The sequence below is a fragment of the Ylistrum balloti genome, unplaced genomic scaffold (genome assembly GCF_031769215.1).
Source record: "Ylistrum balloti isolate Yb309-2 unplaced genomic scaffold, AGI_CSIRO_Ybal_v1 Utg369802, whole genome shotgun sequence".
Taxonomy (NCBI): Eukaryota; Metazoa; Mollusca; class Bivalvia; order Pectinida; family Pectinidae; genus Ylistrum; species Ylistrum balloti.
The window spans coordinates 106,838-125,640 of record NW_026781979.1 but is presented as its reverse complement, the minus strand read 5'-3'; the positions used below and the strand labels follow the sequence as shown (position 1 = coordinate 125,640).

The 18,803-nt window shown below is 33.4% G+C and overlaps 1 protein-coding gene across 1 annotated transcript in view; it reads right to left on the bottom strand.

The window, feature by feature from the left end:
* Positions 1–12,683, bottom strand: part of LOC132544565 (DNA ligase 1-like) — a 41,717-nt gene extending 29,034 nt beyond the window's left edge. Inside the window, exons 1-3 of the mRNA XM_060208182.1 lie at positions 12,671–12,683; positions 10,452–10,541; positions 9,231–9,396 (exon numbers count right to left, since the gene is read on the bottom strand). Of these exons, the coding sequence (XP_060064165.1) occupies positions 9,231–9,396; positions 10,452–10,541; positions 12,671–12,683 (269 nt within the window). The remainder of the gene's footprint in view (positions 1–9,230; positions 9,397–10,451; positions 10,542–12,670) is intronic.
* Between the last annotated feature and the right edge of the window lie 6,120 nt (positions 12,684–18,803).

Genomic DNA, 18,803 nt, shown 5'->3' with positions numbered 1-18,803 from the left:
TCCCTTATACTGCCTCCACAAAACATACTCCCTTATACTGCCTCAACAAAACATACTCCCTTATACTGCCTCCACAAAACCTACTCCATTATACCGCCTCCATAAAACCTACTCCATTATACCGCCTCCATAAAACCTACTCCAATATACTGCCTCAACAAAACATACTCCCTTATACTGCCTCCACAAAACATACTCCATTATACCGCCTCCACATACATATAATCTTTTTTTACTGCCTTTACAATACATACTCGCTTTACTCACTCCACAAGACATTATTTCTTATACTGCCTATTCATGCTACTTCCTACTGCTGCCACCTCAAAACATACTCCCTTATACTGCCTCTACAAAGTTTGTCCACATGTCTGGGGAAAGTAATTTAATTAAGATTTAACCATTGCAATATACTTCATCCCTTTCACTTCATACTGGAAGCTGCAGACATCTTTATGTGTATAAGTAATACAGTCTACACAAGAAGGTAATCATTAATTTTTCACCTCAATCACCAACTTTTCTAATCATTCCTGATTAACACCTACCCTCATATCTATGTAGCCTTCTGTGGAATCAAAACCTCAGTAACAGGGAAATCACACCACCGTTACCATGACTTTCATCACTATTACTCTACAGCTGTTAATTTGACCTTTTTATCTCGGAGGTGCTATGTCATCTGGATCTGGAGAGCTTTAATTAGCACTAAAGATGATTGGACTAGTGATTGACATATAACTTAATACACATCCCCTATATAACTAATATCATGATATCACCAACAGAATAATTTGTGTTATTTTGTGTAACCATGGCAACATTAACACACATCACAAAGCATTCCATGACTAAATGGTGGAGATCAATTTCTTACTTCTCACTAGGATTATGAAAATTCAGTAAATGATAAAAGTACCATTCAAAGGAACTGTCTACAAAATTCTAAATTCAAACCTTGACCTGGGTTTATTTAAATTTGACAGATTCAAAATAACCTCTATCGATGAATCAATTTAATTTTGTGCTCCTAGTAACTGAAGAAGTTAATAATTTTTTGGATGACCTAGCACTAATACTTGTACATTTGTATGACTAAAAGAAAATTTAATTTACTTTAAAGAATTTTTACAAAAATTAGTTTCCTGTTTTTTCCCATCTGGATTTTCAAGCCATGCAGATTTGAGGTATTTGTAAAATTTTGCTTGATATGAGTTTTCAAAACAAAATCAGCAGAGATATAAATTCAGTTCTATTACAATGTAATGGGTGGTTGCTCACTTCAATTTCACCTTGGCAACTGGGGTTTGGTCCCCAAATCAATGGCAAAACAGTATAGAGTTACTAGCTGTTCAATGTTCAACCATGTGGATAGTCCAGTTGCCTTCCACAACAGGACCCCTTACACACTTCAATCAAGGCGAATAAGAGAGATTAATATAAACTTATAGTTTGTTTCACTATTGTTCTTAAATATAAAAAGGTTTATATAAATAGACAAACCAGGTATATCTTCCATTAGTGTGTCTCGTTAAGCTAATCCCTTGTCTTATGTTGTGACAGTTTATAGCAACATAAGTCCAGCCCATACTCCCCTCTGTCAAAACATTATCATATTGAAACAAAACAGAGGAAGATTGCAAAGCTCCAACAACAGTCCTCTTCCCTATCACTACTGTCTGCAATATACAACTGCTTGGGAAAATGAACCACTTCTATTAAACAGTTACTAGACATACCTACACATGGTAAAACAATGGTTCTTCTATTGGAGGAATATAATCTGCCAATTTCTGATCTTATTTAAGATATGATATTGAAAGCAATACATTTTTATCATAGTGATTCAAAGATTTAAAGCCTTCTTTTGCAATTTTATGTTAAGTACAAATGACTTAAATGTAACATGAAAACCTTGTCAGTGTAAGATGATTATTCTGAAAATACACGCATAAATTTATGCATGTATTAAAATCTAGAATTGAAGGAGAAAAACAATTTCATAATGCCCTTGTTTAACTTCGGAAATAGAAATGGTGCTTAGCGACATTTTATGAGAAACCCATCAAAGTAGATTAGATTCAGGTGGAGTCCAATTATACAAGAAGATGTGTTTGTATAAAGTAACTTTATAGTAGTAGTAAACTATTGACAAACTAATTACACACAGAATAGCGCTGACACCTGCTGAAGATTTAGTTACACTCCTGGGGGAACATCCTATGTAATCACTCTATAAAACTTAGAACAACTTGTACTTATGTACAGCATATTAGGTTCCTGGTGACAGGTTATTAAACCATTATTTCAATCAAAAGATGCTACAGTCACCCAACACTTGCCAGCAAATAGACCAAAACCAGTAGAAGCATCGTTGTTATATCTCACCATTCCAATCAACCGTTATACACTCTACCCGGTAGTAATGTCTTTTAAGTAGTATATCTAAGATTATTTCAATGACTAGAGAAAGTAATGTTGACCTCTTATTATCCATGCTATTGAAAGCAATCTCCGATACAAAAAGACTATACCCATTTAAAGACATAGTGGTAGTACCATCCCCATCATTCATCCAGTATAAAGATAATTGGAGTTTGATTCCCTAACCAGATGTGAAAAGGTATTTGGTTTGCTTCAAGACAACACAAGTTTTCAGCAGGTATTTTGGTTTCTTCACACAGCAAGACTCCTTATGACTGTATGTATATAAGCCGATATCCGAGATCTAAACAATCTTGGTCAGGACAAGAAGGTTTTTATATAATTAGTGACCAAATGTTAAAACATGACTATGGTCAACTGCATGAATCTTTTTAATGTATCCTTACCTCTTCATTCAACATCCAATTCTATGTTAAGGACAGAAGTTGGCATTCACCCTAACCTCTATATTAAATACCTGATCCGCTATGTCAATGACAGAAGTTGGCTTTCACCTTAACCTCTGTGTTAACATCTGATTCTCCTTGTTAAGAACAGAGAGTGGCACCCTAACCTCTGTGTTAACATCTGATTCTCCTTGTTAAGAACAGAGAGTGGCACCCTAACCTCTGTGTTAACATCTGATTCTCCTTGTTAAGAACAGAGAGTGGCACCCTAACCTCTGTGTTAACGTCTGATTCTCCTTGTTAAGAACAGAGAGTGGCACCCTAACCTCTGTGTTAACATCTGATTCTCCTTGTTAAGAACAGAGAGTGGCACCCTAACCTCTGTGTTAACATCTGATTCTCCTTGTTAAGAACAGAGAGTGGCACCCTAACCTCTGTGTTAACATCTGATTCTCCTTGTTAAGAACAGAGAGTGGCACCCTAACCTCTGTGTTAACATCTGATTCTCCTTGTTAAGAACAGAGAGTGGCACCCTAACCTCTGTGTTAACATCTGATTCTCCTTGTTAAGAACAGAGAGTGGCACCCTAACCTCTGTGTTAACATCTGATTCTCCTTGTTAAGAACAGAGAGTGGCACCCTAACCTCTGTGTTAACATCTGATTCTCCGTATAAAGAACAGAAAGTGGCTTTCACCCTAACCACTGTGTTGAAAATCTGATTCTCAATGTTATGGTGAGAAAGAGGCTTTCATTCTACCCCCCCCCCCCTCCTCCCCCTACCCCTGTATTCAACATCTGATTCTCAATGTTATGGAGAGAAATTGGCTTTCACCCTACCCTCTGTTTTTAACATTTCTTTCTACATCCTAAAGACAGTTTTTTGCATTAACTGTTAACTGACTTCCCAAGATGGTGAGATAATGACTGTGGATTCAACCCATAAATCTGTCCATTTAAGCCAATTAGGAAAACGTTTTCTAGTAACCTTAGAAGTATGGAGATAAAATACAGAACACAATTGACATAAACATATCTCCTTTCATTATCTAACAACTCAGATGTATCATTTTCTATAAATAACTATTCAGAATGCTGCCTATAAGTTCCTGCTTATGACTCGTCTAGACTTCAATCACTTTTACGAAGGTGAAATTTACTGGTAATTAAATGACTAAATGTTTCTTCGTAAGTCTTTTAAGAACTAGGATTCCTAACTGTTAGCAATCAAAGTCTGTCAAGATTTTTGAATAGATAAGACCCTCTACATACCATTTTGTATAAGCTAGGTTTCTGGAACTGAGAAGATGTCTCCCTACTATAAGTCTTTGCTAATAACATTATATGACAATATTCAGCAATAACAGTTTCCTAAATTTAATTGATGTTTATTGAATCAGCTTAAATGAATGGTTTTTCATTACATCACAGTGACAGGCAAATCAAATCCATTAAGAGAGTGTAATCTCAACAGTCTTCATAGATCTGTAATTATTATCAGGTTTCCATTCACATGACACAATCCTCGTGTCTGACAAACATTGATTGGCAGAAAAATCATCTTTTTTACTTTTTACATGCTTCCGTCATTTTTTTAGGGAAGCATAAAATGTTACAGATGTCTGTCCCATTATTTCCTGTACTGCATCACTAACATCACTAGCAAACTTTCTGCAAAGGTAAATTATATCAGGTTTCTAAAGGTCAAGGTCACTGTTACTATTTACAGAAATTTGTCAAACAGTAATAATGACATGCTTGGAAGGTAAATTGAGCATCATTTCCCAGATATTTTCAAGTTTTGTATTTATTTTCAGGTGAATCCGAGTCAACAGTCTACAAAGGATGACAGTGAGTTCAAAGCTGTGTAAATAATCTTTGAATTCAAACACGATAAACGTTCCGATCATATGGAAGAAGCAGTACACCATAAACAAAGTATAGATAATGTTTTGATAATTTGACAATGGCACCTAAATTTTTAGCCAATGCCAATATAAACATTAAGGTGTATGTACTGTACTACCTGTTCCTGCTGGGTGTGAAGAGTTCTCTTGCCACCCTAACCTACAGCAAAGCTTCCCCTCACTGCCAGTGCTGTTCTGGTCCTCCAGGTACCCCAGGTGCCCATGGCAACCAGGGACTCCAAGGACCCAGGGGTGTGACTGGGTTTAAGGGACAGAAGGGGGAGATAGGAAATTCTGGGATACCAGGTAACTACTACTACTACTTTTTCTACACAGTAAAGAACTTGATTTTCAAATGACAAATTTCAAATCTGTAGATTCGGAGTGAGACAAACCATGACTTTAATATGCATGGGACACAGCACTGGAATAAAATTATACATAATATATAATATCTATTGATTTCAAGGCCCACAAGGACCACCTGGAAAAGCAGGTGATCGAGGGAGAAGGGGCAGAAAAGGTCAGAAAGGTGAATGCGGAAACCGTGGGACCAAAGGAATAAGAGGAGAGGTGGGCCCTTACGGCGCCATGGGTCAAAAGGGACAGAAAGGTATCTAAGTTAGGCAATACTTGAGTTACAATATAGGGCAGATCAATTTGAGGGATCATTTTCAGAAATCCTAATGCATGTTGATAACATAATGACTAGCAACTTCACTGTGTAAATACAAGGTACATAACTTAACTGAGGTTAATATGGAGTCTTGTCACTCAAGTTTTATTGCCACTTGTATATTTTCATAAAATAAAGATTTTTTTTTGTGTTTTCAAAGTATCAAAATAGGATAACATCAAACTTACAAAATTTTCAAACAACATATTGTAAAGATTTTTGCAAAAATAATCTGATATATAGTATTTTGCAATAGTATAAGTAATTCAACAAGAATGAGCTGTGTACACTCCTACATGCTATAATCTATTGAAAGATTGATTAAATAAAAAATAAGTGATACAAGGAATAATAAAAAAATAAGTATCAAAGGTTTTTTTTTATGTTCCAACACAGGACAATCTGGAGCAATACGCAAAAAGGTAGCATTTTCAGCCAGCAGGACATCCCGGCTTGGTCCAGTGTTGGAGAATACCATAGTTATCTATGACAATGTGTTCATCAATCTGGGTGACAGCTTTGATCCATATACTTCCACTTTTGTTTGTAAAGTCAATGGCACCTATCTATTTGCTGCCCATGTGTTATGTAACATTGACTCTGATGCCTTCGGCTGGATAATGATGAATGGAAATTATGTGATCCCTATGCATGGTGACCAGCGTGCTGGATATGGGACGGGTAGTAATACCATAATCCTACACCTTGTACAAGGCGATCATGTTTGGATACAACTGTCCAAAAATTCCTCGCTTCTTAACGACTACTCTACATTCTCTGGCTACCTGATATATGAGGACTGAATCAAAATTTTCAAGTTATAATATTGTAGACTGTTGTTGACAATATATTCAATAAACAACATTAAACAGAAATATTATACCTACAGACACAGATTTCAAGACCTATGTCATCATTTTCCACACAGAATGAATGCCAGAATATATATACAAATGACTGTTTCAATTGAAAATGCTACTCCAGGTATTAAATTCCTATAAAATGGACTCTCTAATTATCACAGTTGATTGCTTTTAATACTATATGCTCTGATTTTGATTGAAATCAAAACTCTGTCATGGTTTGTTTCAATACAAACCAGGTACCAACCAAGAGCGAGATTTGTTAGAAAATCAAAAGATTTTCTTACATCATAGGCATTTTTTAATATTTATTAATAGCAAATTAATTGTGTATATAAGAAACTAGGATAGCTTTTAGGACAAGTATTACTGAAAGTGTTTGCAGTCATTTTATATTTCTAAATAGGTGTTTAATCCCAGAATTCATGAAAACTGTACACAACATAACATAATTATCTCCCCTACACCCAGTAAAGAACCTTGTCATTTCAATTCTATTCTATATTCAGGCTTCAGTGTTAGTTCCAGAGGTTGGATGCAGGCTTGCACAGGTCCTTCTTTATTTATTCAGGGGGAATTGTTTTTATTAGTTAAGTGCCCAACCCCCAACCCCTTCCCCCAGTCCCTTCCCAACTGGAGCTCAATATGAACAAATCTCCCGGCTCAATTTGTAAGGTGATGCTTTGAAACTTTGCACAATGCACATCATACAGTAAAGAATTTGGCTCAATCTGCAACATTTTTGGTCTTGTTTTTTTTTCGTTGAAAATATACATCATTTCTATCTTTTTGTTTTTTCCATGAACATCAATGAAAAATATACTACCTGAAATCTACCAAACATGTAGTGAAACCCGTTTGGACTGCTGTGTCTCTGATTAACTCATTAATGGAACCGTGAAATGTTCATCCTATATTGACTTATTTCACAAATAACTGCAATTTACTAAACTTGGTCTGTTTGTTGCTCACCTCTAAAGAAATCAAGACAAATGACATAAAATGGAAATCTGAAAAGTACTACCACAGAACATGATCTGCAAGAATTGAGAAACTTACATTTGAATTATTTTCAACATATGACAAAGTAGTACATTGTATTGATTTTTCTTCTGATGAAAGATTGAAATGTTTGATAATGGATTAAAATGTATCAAATTTCATACATTCACAAAATTAACACCTTCAGTAACTCAATTTGTCAAAATTACTTGGCAACAAAAAGTGAAGGGTTTCCTACAATTCATGTAGTTTACTAAGTGAAGACATCCGTAATTTGAGTGTACGAATTATTATTTTTTTACAGAAATCTTTAGCATGCCTTTCTTGGTTTTAATGTGTTACAAAACAAACAAAATATATCATCTAAGTCTGTATATTTTATGCTGCTGACATGTTTGTGTTAAATGTCCTACCAGTATTGATTGTAATGTGTTTTTAGCTGGTTTATCATAATACTGTATGTATCCCACTGAAAAACCCAGGGGCCCCAGCACATTACCTCAGAGCCAGTGACTAGGCTGAGACAGTGAAACATCATTGGATGCTTATTTTGCTGAAAAGCCAATATATATATATATATATATATTTAGGTGGGTTTAATACCAGGCATGGGCTTATTCATAAATACAGAATGTATTGAAATGAAATAGCATTCATTTTATTTATTTTTGTCAGCGAATTATGAGAAATTTTCATTCTGATAAAAAAATGTGCTGACAATGTAAGATATCTTATATTTTTGTCAGCGAATTTTGAGAAATTTTCATTCTGATAAAAAAATGTGCTGACAATGTATATCTTATATTTTTGTCAGCGAATTTTGAGAAATTTTCATTCTGATAAAAAAATGTGCTGACAATGTAAGATATCTTATATTTTTGTCAGCGAATTTTGAGAAATTTTCATTCTGATAAAAAAATGTGCTGACAATGTAAGATATCTTATATTTTTGTCAGCGAATTTTGAGAAATTTTCATTCTGATAAAAAAATGTGCTGACAATGTAAGATATCTTATATTTTTGTCAGCGAATTTTGAGAAATTTTCATTCTGATAAAAAAATGTGCTGACAATGTAAGATATCTTATATTTTTGTCAGCGAATTTTGAGAAATTTTCATTCTGATAAAAAAATGTGCTGACAATGTAAGATATCTTATATTTTTGTCAGCGAATTTTGAGAAATTTTCATTCTGATAAAAAAATGTGCTGACAATGTAAGATATCTTATATCATTATCTGTGATGATGTACTTTTTTTCCCAAAATGTAATAAACAGTTTCTTGTTGACTAAATATAGGTGTCACTTGTATGAAAAAATATGCTAACGTCTTTGATATTTCCCATGAAATACATATGGTATTCAAAGACAAACCATTAAATGTCCTCCATTTGTAATGATATAAGTTGAAGGTGTAGATCTATGTCTGAATGTAATTGATGTTATAGTATATTGTTGTTTGATCCAATCCCAAAGAGAAATTTAAAGAATGTGACTATGGCAGTCTCTTCTTGCTTCCTGGTTAAGGTGTTAGATCTGTGTATTTATATAATCAATAAAAACTTGGTAAGTAAATATTGAAATAGCCAAATTCTCTTGACTGGAATTCACAGTAAGAAAGGAAATGGACTTTGCAACCCTGCTACACATGGAACGAGGAGGAAAATATGTGAGACATTATGTCCCGTCATGGGTATCTTAACAATACTACATGTGTTCATACAAAATGTGCATCATAATTTAGGACAGATGTCCCATCTTAAGACTTATTGAATTCATGTACAGGTTGTGAGCATATTTATATACTATCAAGTGTTTCATTGTTGTAGCTGATCTCAGTTTGTCTGTGTAAAGATAATTTATGTGATGTTAGTGAATTAGATAGATATTAGTAATATAGCATCATTGATCAAATCATTTAGAAAAATAAATAAAAAAAATATCAAAAACTCACATTAATTGTTCTTTCTTCTCTGATTTTTCTTTTTCTTCACTCTTGACGTCCTCTTTCTTTTTACTGTCATCTTCTTTCTTATCTTCTTTCACTGCTTTATCTTTATTCTCCTCGGACTTGCTGTCCTCTGTGATTTCTTCTGTCTTGACAGTGGTTTTCCTTGGAGCTGAACAATTTAAGATATTTACAACAAAAATAATACAATTATATACCAAAAAGAGGTTAAATAGACAGTATCACACATCATTCAATGCTATTTACCGACATATCTCATGTCTGTGACCTTCACAGAAGATCCAGGTGAAGTTTATTGCTAAATTACTAACTTGACAAATGGCAAACTAAAATTACAGACTTAATAACTTCTATCTAATAGATAATTGTTGGAAGATTTTTCCTCATTTCACTTATGGGAGTTAAACTGCTAAAGATGTTTTCATTTATTTTCAATGAATAGCTTAATCTTACTTTGAGATTATTTAATCTCATAAAATTGGTAAATCTGACTTAAAATTTGAGGAGAAATTAATTCCTTTTTTTAACACTTTTCAATTTCAACTTTGTAAATAACATTTCAGTGATGATGAATAAAACCAATATTGCCAGCACGATACTGTTTTTTCATTGTGCTGATATTCAAATTTTCAATGAAAAGAAAACATTCACCAGTTTGTCTTTTGTGTATTGCTTTTTTCGTTTTATACCATAAAACTACTAAATGGTTAAAGTATGATTTAAGGAGAAAATGTGGCAAGTAAAATATACATAAGTCAAAGGATTAATTAAACCGAACAGCTAATTTGAGGTCAGATTTCTCTTTAACAAGAAAGAAGAATTTTAAGACATCATTTGCTTTTCCAAAAATATTTTTTTATAAAAGTAGAAAATATGACATGAACATATAAATATGAGTTTTAAATTCTAGATTATCTTTTGATTTGTAATGATCTGTCAGAGCTCCCTGTAAAGATTCCAATGCTTTATTCATATAAATGTTATAACAATTGATAACATCTACTTCTGAAAAACAAGAATCCATAATACAACATTAAAATATTGCAGTGTAAGGGAGATAACTTTTGTCACATGCTTTTACAATGTATTGAATTGAAATGAGTTGAGAGGAAAATTCCAGAAATGAATACATCCTCCTGAAAGGCTTGTACCATGTTTCTAAAGAGATAAGCCAAACCAAAAAATCTCTTTCAATTATATCCTCACCAAAGAAGCTGTGAACAGAAGCTTTGGGTTCTTCCTTTACAGAAACACTCTTTTCTTCTTTTGGTTCTTCTGCTTTTTCTTCTTCATCCCCTGGAAAAAAATTGTAAAATATTATAAAATGTATACGAATTATTCTTGGTATAAATATGTTGAAAGCAAGGATACACTTTTATTGGCCCATATCATCCACATTTCATCCTTCCACTAATCTTACTGCACATACAGGTAGATTTTAATCACTTTAACTTATCCACATTTCATCCTTCCACTAATCTTACTGCAAATACAGGTAGATTTTAATCACTCGAACTTATTCACATTTCATCCTTCCACTAATCTTACTGCAAATACAGGTAGATTTTAATCACTTTAACTTATCCACATTTCATCCTTCCACTAATCTTACTGCAAATACAGGTAGATTTTAATCACTTTAACTTATCCACATTTCATCCACTAATCTTACTGCAAATACAGGTAGATTTTAATCACTCTAACTTATCCACATTTCATCCTTCCACTAACCTTACTGCAAATACAAGTAGATTTTATTAACTTATCCACATTTCATCCTTCCACTAATCTTACTGCAAATACAGGTAGATTTTAATCACTCGAACTTATTCACATTTAACTAATCTTACTGCAAATACACACTTTAACTTATCCACATTTCATCCTTCCACTAATCTTACTGCACATACAGGTAGATTTTAATCACTTTAACTTATCCACATTTCATCCACTAATCTTACTGCAAATACAGGTAGATTTTAATCACTTTAACTTATCCACATTTCATCCACTAATCTTACTGCAAATACAGGTAGATTTTAATCAATCTAACTTATCCACATTTCATCCTTCCACTAACCTTACTGCAAATACAAGTAGATTTTATTAACTTATCCACATTTCATCCTTCCACTAGTCTAACTACAAACACAGGTAGATTTTAACAATCATTTTGACTTTACAATAAAATAGGTAAATTATTTCCGTGTTATAGTTCTTACTACGTGCCTGTCACAACAGCATACATTTCATCAATGTTACAAAGCAATGTTATCTAAAACTGCTAGGCATCATGTCAATTCTTGAGGAATATATTGTATTTAAATCTTCAAAACTTAGTTTGAAACCATCAAATATGTTAATATATCACATTTTTTCTCTTTCACATCTTAATTCACTAGTTCTTATCATACTGAACTGAAGATTGAGTCTATTGGAAATCTACATTAACAAGTTTAGTCAAGCATTAACTACTAACATTTGCCACTCCAGACAGCTTATTTACAGTAAGTATAGCATTTTACAACATGTCCAATTTAAAGGGAAGAGAATGTATACAGTAAAAACCCTTGCAATGGGAGCATATTTTTATTGAGAAATGCAAGGACCAAATTGACTACAGGATTTTTCATTTTTTTCTTTAAGGAAAAATTGAAGATTCTGTGCGAGTGCTGTCATTGATTTTGGGGATTATCTGATAAGCAAAACTGACACAAGAAGGATTTGATGATTTCCTTATGAATTACAAAAATAAATATGGCAATCATTGTATAAATTAATGCAAACAATGAGAGTCAATATCAACCAAAATCAGGACAAGTGTTTCAAAATGTGATAGTAACTAGCAAGACAGGAAATTAACGATTGGTAGACAGTGGCCTGTTAGGAACATTAAAAATTATGTAGATTATGAAATTATTGTTTTTTGAGCACATGTCCATTTTCATGTTTATTGGTAGAAGTTAGGGTTTACGTATTTGTATGCGGATTGTGGAATGAGACTTATCAGATTAAGGATGCAATTTATTATTTATCAAAATCAGTCTTATTGGTGTTTACGAAGCATATCTTTAAACTGAACTATCATTTATTCATCTGACAATATACAGGGCCCTCACACCCCATTTTGGGACTGGGGGCTGGGGCCCTTAGAATTGGGACAAATAATGGTGTTTTCCTTAGAATTGGGAGAACTTGGGGTCTAAATTGGGAAAAAAAGATACTATTTTGCATATTCGGCCCCAAATCTGGCAAATCAAGAGCCCTGATATACATATCCATGCCTACAGTGCATTCTGTGCTCCATAAACCAATCACTTGCATACACAAAGTTGGGTCCTCAAGTCATGTCAGTTAGAGTGCACACAATGTGACAGCGAGATATCTTGACTCTAGAAAACTTGACCCACCAAAATCACAATTACCTGGCTTGGCCATTAATAGGTAATAATTAGTTGTGTGATTGATTTCAACACTGAACACTGTTGATCAGGTCTAGTATGAGAATTGTTTTTGTTCACAAGATAAATACATCTAGGTTAATTGGATAGGTAAGTGTATGATACAGTAGAACATGTCAAATGTCAATGAAAACAAACAAGAAGTACACAAATATTAGGCAGCTTCATTCATCAGTTGTAATGTACCTCCAACTGAAGGGAACAAGGTAATTGAAAGTCAACAAATGAGATAAAAACAAATTCTGAAGAGAACACTAACAAGTTTTGGACTTTGTATCACTATATATGTTAGCTGAATATTCTGAGATTGATTTCATGACATCCTGAGATCATTATTTGACTAAAAATTTGGGTGCCCACATCATGCAAGTAGAAGCATATTTCAGTATTTTCATCCCCAAAACGTACCAACATACAATACATAGGTTTGGACATTACAAAGGTTTTTAAGATAGTTTTTAGTTTCTTCGTCATTCGAGCAAATTACACATTTTGGAGAACAGTTCTCACCTGTTTTGTCAATTTCCGTGTCTGATGCAGGTCGACTTGCTTCTGCTGATCCTTTTCTAGATTTGGAATTTGTTTTCTTACTTTCTTTTTTAACATTAGGCGTTTTCTCTTTTTTCTCCTTAGGCGATTGCTTTTTCTTTTTTTCTGAATCCTTTTTGTTTTTTGGTGAAGTTTTTGCATTGCCTTTTTTGCTTGTTTTCTCTTCACTCGGCTCTTCATCAGACTGAAATAACAAAATCTTTACATTTCTTTTTACAGAAACCTTGATACTTTAGTTTCATAGCAGCTGACTGACTTTGATATCCAAGAAGCTCATTTTATCATATTGCAAATTTATCCCTACATGCCCAGCATGTTAAATGTGTTTTTGGGTATTGAAATACGTAACATTTTCCATATCCTAAAAACCAAGTTCTTAGTGCTGGAGTGACCTCAAAAACCATATTTTCCATTTTGAATCAACTCATTTGAGTTTACTTAGCGGGGTCAATTTGTCTATTTGAACAATTTTAATACTCACCACCTGATGTCGTTTATTAAGATAGAACCAAAAGCTGAGAGAGTATACCATACTGATTTATATGAGGGAAATATATTTGTGATACCTTGACAGATAGTTAGTGACCAGAATAGATTATTATTATATCTAAAGAGAATTTTGAGACAATATACCTTCATTTCAATATCATGTGAATCAGTCTTTTCTGTATCAACTTCTTTTTCGTCCAATACCAATTCCTTTTTATTATCATCCACTTCAACATTTACAGAATCTGTTTTTGATTTAGACTGTTCTAACATTTCCTTTTCTCCTGTAGATTTTTCTGTGTCAGGTGATTTATCGACTACTTTAGCCTCTCCTTCCACTGTACTGACTTTGTTTTTCTTGGATGGTGTCTTGTTCTCATTATCATAGTTCAAAGTCTTTCTTTTGTTACCCATGGATTTCCTAGCTGGAAATAAGTAAAAAAAACATCATCTAAGTATCAAGGAATGATTTTAACCTATTTAAGTGTACACTATACATATGCAGTGTGCACTTTTCTGTCCAAGTCATCATTACATTAACGCAAATAAAAATCTGGTATGTACAAGGATTAAATACAGATAAAAATTCGAATGACTTATTATCAGTGAGTTGGAAGATGTTATCTTAATACATTGAGCAATCTACAGTTTACACAAGTCTTTATCAATTTCATTGCTAAAAACAATGGTTCCCTCAATGAAAATTTAAGTATATCCAGGAATTCTACGATTCAAATTCCATGAGTACAGGACTCAGGACTCGCATTAATGGATCTAATTTTGATGAAAGGCTGTAATGTTTCCCAGTTTCAACTGGAGTATCTTTAAAAATGTTTACAAACCAGTTTTCCTAACAGGAATTCCAAATGGTGATTTAGCAACTGGAGAGGCAGCTGTAACTTCTGAAGAAGACTGTGATGAGATACCAGAGTCCTCTTCTTTTCCATCATTCTCTTTATCCTTTTCATCCTTTTCATCAGTCATTTCTTTCTAAAATGGAAGATAAAAATGCCTTCAGACCAACTTGAAACTAGCACTTGAATTAGATCCATGAACTTGTTGTGTGGGCTTCATGGATATCCAGAATATGTGTTCCTTCATAGACACTACCTTTCAATGGAGTATCTTCACTCACTGAAGTCTTTAGGCCATATACTTCAATGAAAAAAGTGGCCTAGATATCCTCCGGCAACTACTAGTATGCTTATCTTTTTTAATAATCACAATCAAAGTTAATCATAGTTAAAAAAGTGGTCACAGTGACCCACTTTCAGTATGCCATACACCACCTTCAGATGTCCTACCAATTTCCGAAGTTTGATGTTTATACATAAAACATCAACTAAGAGACCAACGCACAGAAACACTAGTCGAATACTATATAACCCCAATTTCAAATGAAGTAAATATATCTAAGTATTTGAGAGTCATTACCAAAACTACATATAATACTTAAACAAACTCCTATTTACATCTTTTGTCTGGTCTGTTTCCTCTGTTTCCTCCGTTTCCATGGCCTCTGGCTCCTTGGTGTTTTCTTCCTCCTCTTCATCATCATCACTCTCTATTATTCGAGCTCGACTTTTCTTTTTGCTGGTAGCTTTGACTGGAGAATCCAAGTCTTTTGTTGGTAGGGGAGAATTTTTAGGCTTCAGAGGAGATTTCTTTTTAACATTTCTGAAATTACATAATAAATTACAGCAACATAACAAACATTAGAATTTTACGATTTGCCACATTTAACTAAACTAAATACAACTAATACCCCCTCCCCTCCTGCTTCCTTATCAACAATAGATTAGGAGAGGTTGTCTGAACAAGATTCCTCCAAGAGGCATTCATCTAGCATTTATAACCTTTTCATACCAATTTTCAACTAAATCAAATAATATCTTAATTTCAACCAATCAAAAGACTCCTTAATATTGCCATCATAATGGTGTTGGAACACTTTTTATGTCAAATTAGAGACCATAAAAGCTATAGCATTTAATCAAATTTAAATAAAATCAATGAAAGGGCTAAGTAATGGCACTTTATATGAAAACCTGTGTATAGTGATGTTACCATGGCAACCCAAACTTCTGTTAAATAAAAAAAAACCTGCATGCACATTTGCATACCTACTAAATTCCTAACATTTCTGTGTAGTTTCACTGAAATTGGTCCACATCATTAGATGTTTGGGAAAGATCTGTCTAATCATGGGTCTTATATGGTTACCATAGCAACCTCTTATATGGTTACCATAGCAACCAAATAACATCATATGTTTTTTTGAAAATGGTACCCCTGTAACTGCCTGCCCATGACAACCATAATTTTTGCTTAATAAACCTTGCATGCACATCTAACATAATGACCAATATTCCTGTGGACAAAGTTAAGAAGAGTTGTCTGGACAAATCTTTCTATGGACAGAAGAACAGAGAATTTTAAACATTGTATTCAACAAGATCAGCTAAAAAGCTACAATTATAAGTCAGAAGTGTAAATCACATGGAAAGTAAGACACATTGTAATTGTATCCACACTTTTATTTTTAACTGACAAGTTGTTAGTCATACTGGGCACTGATGAGGGTGCAATGACATAAGGGGTACATATGGCACAGAGTGACTTTTACTGTGAGATATCAACAGCAATTTAAAACAAAAGAACGCTATTTTCAAACTTTTGAATTTATTTTGAACTGAATTTGAGTTATTTAAAAAGAGAAAAAAATCAATTCAGCAATGAACATGTATAGATTCATTAGTGATCCATTCCACACACATGAAAATATGAAGTCTCTTTGCACGATCAATCGTATTTACTGGAATCTGGCAAAGGCCACCCCTTGAAAATTGTGATGGCTAATGCCTAAGCAACAGTCAAGGAAAGTTTGTACTTTGGACTGGGATCACAAAATTCAGAAAGAAATAGGATTCCATGCCACAAATTGAATGCTTTAAAAACTTTAAACTTACTTAGTTTGAAAATGTGTTATTGAGTGGGCCTAGTTTTACCACTGTGATATATTGTGTTGGACATCGTGGCATGTGGCAAAGATTGTACAGAGAGCCCCCATCTTCCTTCATTTCCTTATGACAATTGTTAATGATAGGTATACTGGTCCATATAACAGAACCCTAGTGATGATAAGTTCCATTTTTGGATACTGGGAAGTTGTCATCAACACACAAGACCCATTTCACTCGGCTTAATACTTACAGTATGTCTAGGCCTATTTATTTCTATACCAAAGTAAATTGCAATTTTTTGCCCCATTCTTTTTCTGTCAGTGCTTACATATTTGTATGTTTTTTGCTCTAGGTTTAACAAGTTGACTATGCCTTATTGTAACATTAACAGAAGATTGCTAAGGTCAGAGAATGTGGTTCTTAATTACACCCCTAATACCTTAAGTGATAAAACTTTTAATATATATTGAGTATTAAAAATTAAATTTGAAAGCAAATGGATTTTTTTTCTGTCTCCACTACTAATTATTGTGATTCGACAATATCAGTGAGAATGAAATATGAAGATCCTTTGTGACCATTCACCTGTAAAGTCCTCAACCTTAAAACCAAAAAATATATTTATTGTTCATGTGTTTAGAGTCGGAAGTATCTCATTAAAATCAATTCAAAGTAAACCATCGGAAAATTTTCATGATCTCCACCTTGAAAACCACCATCATTTCAGATGTGTTTGTTTACTGAATAATAGTGTCAATTTTCATTGAAATTTAAAAAAAAAATGTCTGGAATCTACAAGTTGGTGAATATATTCCAATCATAAAAATTCATCTTGACTCAGGAATAGATACATAATTTTAAGTTGAAACTTTGAATCTTCACCTCTTTTCAATTCATATAATATTGACATACTTTTTGGAATCCTTCTGTTCTAAAGTCTTTTCTTCCTCCTTGTTCTTCACCTTTGGTGAAGCAAAGAATGCCCTGTAATTATAAGAAACACAGAAAATAACTAAATAATAAAATTGTAATTAAAATACTAAACATACATTCAAGAAAACAATCAGGAAAAACATTTTCTCAGAATATCAATCTACAGCCATAATACAAGTAAAAACCGCTATATCTATGTCAGCTGTTCATAAATTTTAAAGTTTTTATTTCAAAATGAAAATCAACCTGAAATTAGAAGTAATGAAGTCATTTTTTATTATTTAAAACATCACTTTAACCTACGAATATCCTCAATACTCCAGGCGTTACTTGTGCTCTGCTTCCCTTGGACATGTCATGGCAAAACTGAAGGTGTGCAACACATGGACAAAAAAAAAATACTAGTTTAATCCTACATAAATTGAACTTGAGGTCACATTACAGTGTATTGTTGTGGCTTTGAGGTTAGATATCACTCCACTGATACCCTCAAAAGGAGCTATAACCCTGATTTGTCAGTTGTTTGTTCCTAGAACCAATAAAATTACTTTGCTTATGCCTTCAAATTTGCCATGACATGTTCCATGAGTGCAGAGAGCGAAAGTCACTGCAACCCTAAGAGTATCGAGGATGACTTACAAAATAGTAACTTTAATGATTTAATAGCATTTTATAAATATTTTATCTTATAAACGGGGATAGGTGGATTTCATAAATATTATGGAAATTTTCCCAATCTTAACAACACACGAAAGAGCTTATTCTTACAGTTTTCTGCAATAACTACAATAACTTTAATAATAATGTGAGAGAATGTTGGAATATCCTTTGTCAATTGACTGATGGGTTGGGCACCTGATCCTATTCCTTTCCAAGTCTAAACAAGTAAATTGTTAAAATCAAACCCTGGGATACATTGATGAAAGGCATGTGTGCTATCCATTACAGGTACAAGGAAATTTAACCACTATGCAAAAACTCCACATGCTTTTGGACAGTAATAGGGAGGAGTAATAAAATATGCTCTGGACACTACCACTTGACTGAAAAGATGTTTCCTCCAGCCACTGTTACAAGTGCAATTTTTTCTCATAAATTTGAAACTACCCCCTCCGTCACAAAGTCTTTGACCCCAAAGACAAAAATAACCAAGACTATATCTG